The 5,139-nt window shown below is 55.3% G+C and overlaps 1 protein-coding gene across 1 annotated transcript; it reads left to right on the top strand.

Annotated features, from left to right (window-relative positions):
• Positions 1–378: 378 nt before the first annotated feature.
• Positions 379–4,682, top strand: PAFAH1B2 (platelet-activating factor acetylhydrolase 1b, catalytic subunit 2 (30kDa)). Its single transcript, XM_010293747.1, has 5 exons — positions 379–466; positions 1,176–1,265; positions 2,124–2,240; positions 3,008–3,130; positions 3,780–4,682. Exons 1-5 carry the CDS (start codon positions 389–391, stop codon positions 4,056–4,058), a joined length of 687 nt encoding a protein of 228 aa, XP_010292049.1. The 5' UTR covers positions 379–388; the 3' UTR covers positions 4,059–4,682.
• Positions 4,683–5,139: the final 457 nt, after the last annotated feature.

Genomic DNA, 5,139 nt, shown 5'->3' with positions numbered 1-5,139 from the left:
CGAAGGCAGCTAATCCACCTGAACTGCCCAGCTCAGTAGCTGTAAGCTGGATATCTTGATACTAATAGGGGCTAATCCTCAGACTATTCGCATTTACTATTACGTTCTTAGAGCCTTGCGTAGCTGAGGTGCGCTTCTGCCGAGCATCCCCTGAAGTGAGCTTTCTCATAACGCTGCATCCGCCTGCCGGAACGTCCCGTGGGCAGGAGGACTGCCCGCAGAGCCGATCTGGCGGCCGCGCGTGGAGTAAGGCGTAGGTAGCTGTAGTCCAGAAGTCAGCGCGCGTAGGCATAGGCACGAATTGTGAGCGTCAGGAAGCGCGGCAGTTTCTGGCCTGCCTTTTTCCGCGGCGGCAGCTGGTCTAAAATGTTCTTTCCGCAGGGACAGAATGAGCCAGGGAGACTCTTTTCCCGCAGTCCGCCATGCCGCGGAAGATGTGCAGGGAGATGACAGATGGATGTCGCAGGTAAGGCGGGGAGGGGCGGCGGTCGCATGTGGCTGTGAACCCTCTTGGCTGGGGGGCTGTCGGGCGAGTGCTGCACGGGCCCCGTCTGGCCACAGTTCCCATTCCAAGGTCGGAACGGCTGTGATGCCCCAAAGCTGGCCGACTCTCGGTACGTGTCCGCCTCGGAATGATGAAGCAAGGCAAAAAGCGGCATCGTTGCATGACCCAAAAGCTGCCCTGTGAAACCGCCTCAGAAAATATTCCAGTTGGCCCATTAGCCGGGAGAAATCGGCAGCCCCTTTGCTGAACAGAGCGCGAAGCGGCGCGTTCCAGCGTGCGTCTTCACGAGGGAGTGACAAAGCTGAAAATAGCAGAGGCGAAGCGTCCGGACTGCCCACCCCTTGCTGCGGCACGTCCTCCTAGACGGGGACAAATAGCCAGAGGACGCTCGCTGCAGTGACTAACCGTTAATTTCTCTGTTCTGCAGTCGCCGAACGTAACGGGCGCCTGACAGGCTTACACGTGGGTAGCGTGCGGATGCTGCTCTCACCGGAACAGAGGGGTTGTGGGGGTCTGCGCAGCCGGGAGGAGTGTCCAGCAGCTCGCGGGTTAACGCAGAGAAGGGCGTTGGAGGGAATAGCAGGGGAAACTGGCTGGGCCACTGTCCCCTTCTGTCCTGCAGCAGAGCTGCCGATGGGTTGGAGCTTACCTCGCTGCTTTCTTTCAACAGCACAATAGGTTTGTCTTGGACTGCAAAGACAAGGAGCCTGACGTGCTCTTCGTGGGTGACTCCATGGTGCAGTTGCTTCAGCAGTATGAGGTATTGTTAAGGGAAGGAGCGTGGTGGGGTGCAGGAATTGGAGCGTTTCTCTCTTTAGCCCAGTACCCGATGATGATACTGATAATTTCTTCCGCTCCGGTCTGATTTTACCACTGTCCGTTCAGGTCTGTTCTTTTGCCCTGCTTCCTTCACTTCCCAGTGCTCGCCGGTTTGTCTCCGTCGGTCATTTGCAGTCTTTCTCTGAAGCCATTACTGACCGCTTACAGTTTGACACACGTGCAACAGCCCCTCGCTAGTTCCTTGAATCTCGGGTTCCAGACTCCCCAGGGCACGCCATCAAACTCTCCGTAGGCCTATCTTGCGTGGCCACAACATGTTTAACCCTCTAGCACTTGGGCTGCCGTAGGCATTGGCACACTGGCTTTTCTCTAAAACCCTGCTGGGGCAAAGAAGAGTTCTGCTGCTCGGCCGCGACAGTAACCAAGCAGCTTTGTTCTGTGAGAGCTGCTTCCCGGGGTGATCTGTTCTTTCTAGTTTTCTCACGTGGTGCTGAAAAGGATTTCTCCAGGTCGTAGACACCTTCTTGAGAAGCCCTGTGGCTAGGGACGCGGGGATCTGCAACAGATCCAGCACGCTCTGTGTCTCTGGCAAGTTGGCAGATAGCTGCTGGAGAGCATTTCTCCTTCCTTTGTGCCCTGACTGAGTGCTTGAACATCAGCGGCTCCATCTCCTCGGGGCCTGCGAGTAAAGCCTCGTCCTGCGCTGCAGTGCCCTTTACACGAGCGAGGTTTCGGAGGAAGCCTCGCGGGTACTTTGAAGACGTCGTTTGCCTGCGTAGTATCTTTCTTTCCCGGTCGGGATGCTGCTCTGAAATAGCGAATTGCTTTCTGATTGCAGATATGGCGAGAGCTCTTCTCACCCCTTCACGCGCTGAATTTTGGGATTGGCGGAGACACCACAGGACACGTTCTATGGAGGCTGAAGAACGGTGAACTGGAGAACATTAAACCGAAGGTAGAAGCAGAAAAGCAAACCGCAGGCAGCCCTGTGCTGACTTAGAAGAGACTTTGGTGCTTGTGCGGTGCAGAACCAAGCGGGCCCTGACTCTTAACGGAGCTGTTTGTTCGAGCAGCCGTTGGCACTGGGTGTGCGTCGGGTATCGAAAGGTGTTTGGCTAAACCAGAAGCGTTTGGGAACGGAGCTGTACTTCTCATACGCGTGGTTTACCCCGCTGAATATGTGCATCGGAGGGCATCAGCAATAAATAGAGGCGGCCTTCTAGTCCTGGTGAAAATGTTCGTCAGGCCTATGATTTACTACCTCTAGGCGTAGCTTGGAGGCGGTCTCCCAGCTAGGGAGGCAGTGTCGCTCGTATTCGAGCCTGCCACTTAGCAGTTCACGATCTTTTGAAATAAAAAGCGGAGCCGTATGCTCGTCCCTGCCCCAAAGGCGCTGATGCTATACTGCGTAAGGATACGTGACCCTCTTCTGGACTCCTGCAGCTACATTGGCCAGGAGACTCCGCAACGGGGTGGGCTCCGACATCTCCGAGGCTGTCCAGAGAAGCTTTGGTAGTCCCAGTTCTTTGTCGGTACTGAGGGCTGAACCGCAGAAATGGGTGTAACCCAGGAGCTGAAGACCTCCTGCGGGCCGGGCTTACCCTTAAGCCTGACTTAATCTACCTGGCTGGGCGCAGATGATGTTTATGCAGGGTTCTCGGGGGCAGCGAGCCTGCTACGACTTGTTCTGAGAAAGTTGCCAACGTTTTTTTCTCCTCGTAGGTCATCGTTGTTTGGGTTGGAACAAATAATCACGAAAACACAGCAGAAGAAGTAGCAGGTGGAATCGAGGCTATCGTGCGCCTGATAAACACGCAGCAGCCACAGGCCAAAGTCATTGTTCTGGTATGTCTCTTGGAGAAAACAAGCTGCGCGGAGGGAGCCCCGTGGTCTCTGTACCGTGCCTCTGCGACGCTGGGAGTCGCCGAGCGCTACGGGGGAGGGCAGCCGCTTTATTTATCTCCTGCTTTCTGCGTGCCTCCCCTCGTTCCCTCGGCTTTGCAGAAGCCGTCCTTTCAGCCCCTCCGGAGGCGGGCCTGGCCGTTCTCGTTAGCAGCGGCGCCGTCCCGCTCGGGAACGTTGTCGAGGAAGTCCTGTGAGGGGGAAAAAGGTGCCCAGATCCGGGCTGGGGTTGGAAATCCTAGTGGCTTCCTTGTCTTGGCAGGTGAGCCGGTGCCTCTCCTGTCGAGAAGCTGGGCGATGGCATTCGGTACGCTGCGGAAAGCTCACACAAAGAGCACAAAGTGATATATTAAGGGATGGGGGCGGGGAAAGAAGAGCAAGCCGGTGCTGTGCCCGTTGTGCTTGTAGCTCGCCTGGCTCCTTCAGCCGCGTTTCAGATCGGGTCCGAACGGACAGAGTCTGATTCAAGGGAGGAGTTCCCCTTGTCACAGACGCCTTAAGTCTCGAAGGGCAGCCTGAAGCGGAAGGGAGAGCAAGCGTCGGTATACCGTCAGTCGTACGAAGCTCTTTTTTTGCCTCCCCCTTGCGCCAGGGCCTGCTACCTCGCGGAGAGAAGCCAAACCCGCTGCGGCAGAAGAACGCCAAGGTGAACCATCTGCTAAAAGCCTCGCTCCCCAAACTGCCCAACGTCCAGCTTCTGGACGTGGACGCCGGCTTCGTGCACTCAGATGGCACCATCTCGTACCACGACATGTTCGATTTCCTGCACCTGACGGGAGGGGGCTACGCAAAGATCTGCAAACCCCTCCATGAACTGATCATGCAGCTGCTGGAGGAGACCCCCGAGGAGAAACGAGCTGCCCTGGCCTGAGCAGCTGACCCCAGCATTAGCAACGTCACCCAGCCCATCAGATCAGTTTTGTCACTGGCACTACAGAATCCTTCTTTCTTAAAGCACTTTCCATTGTAGAATGTTACCGGATGTTCGTACCTAGTGTTTTGAGGGGGAAGGCTAATGGTTAACTGGTCTTGTACGTACGAGGGCCGGCTTGCTTGGTTTTATTGCAGGAGGCAATTAGCTGAAGAAGAGTTTTACTTTTAAACCATTCCTCATTTAAACCGAGAACAGGACTGTCGCTCTGTGCCCCTCTCGTGTCTTGTTGCTCTGTGGTTGCCCTAGAACCCCCGTAGCCTGGCTCCGACAGCCCGCGCACAGCTCCTGGCTCGCTGTCCCCGGCCGTAGGGATTGCGCTCCGTGTATTAGCCTGCGAGCAAGGATCACATTCCACTTGCAAAAGCCAGAACAGATGCACCTTTCCAAACTCGGTCCCACCTTTTAAAGATTTTTGGGGCTTTTTGTTTGTTCATTTTGCTGGGGGGTTTTAAGCGACACATGTTGCTTTCTCACTCCTTTCTGAAGCAGCATGAAACTGGAATTCAGAAATGTAAAGAAACGAAGGGTTAACCGAACTCCTGCCACACTCCCGGGTGCTTGTTCTTGTGCTTCTTTCACCGTGCCTACTAGCCAGGGCACCCTTCCTCCCGCGGCGTAGCTTTCCCTGGGGGCAGCCTCGGTCAGGTGCTGCCGGCTGTCCTCTTCTCTGCTCCTGCCTGTGTCTGGTGTCGCTGGCTTTTAACAGTTGCTCAGTTTAGGATTTTAATTCTCCGGTAAACACCACACAAGGCAGTCACTTCCTCGCTATGCTGGAACTGACGTTTCATTCCTCCGAGATGCCCGTGCCACAGGGCTCTTTGCAGTGCTGTGTCGTGTTCCTTTTTTTTTTCCCCCAAGTGTGACCGTTGCATCCTTTTTTCCCCGAAGGAGACCCGCATGAATAGCCCGTCTGCAAGGCCTGAATCGGTCCGAAGCTTTACAGACTCCAAGGTGTATATTTCTTTATGGCTTCCCTTTTACTTGTAGAAGCATTTTATTCGAGCAACTACAGCCTCTT

The sequence above is a fragment of the Phaethon lepturus genome, unplaced genomic scaffold, assembly GCF_000687285.1.
Source record: "Phaethon lepturus isolate BGI_N335 unplaced genomic scaffold, ASM68728v1 scaffold49478, whole genome shotgun sequence".
Taxonomy (NCBI): Eukaryota; Metazoa; Chordata; class Aves; order Phaethontiformes; family Phaethontidae; genus Phaethon; species Phaethon lepturus.
This window is presented reverse-complemented; position numbering and strand designations above follow the sequence as displayed.

Coding starts and splice junctions, on each gene's coding strand:
- PAFAH1B2 (XM_010293747.1), top strand. CDS start 389: ATGAGCCAGGGAGACTCTTTTCCCGCAGTCCGCCATGCCGCGGAAGAT. Junction 467..1,175: donor ATGACAGATGGATGTCGCAG/GTAAGGCGGGGA, acceptor TTCTTTCAACAG/CACAATAGGTTTGTCTTGGA. Junction 3,131..3,779: donor AGGCCAAAGTCATTGTTCTG/GTATGTCTCTTG, acceptor CCCTTGCGCCAG/GGCCTGCTACCTCGCGGAGA.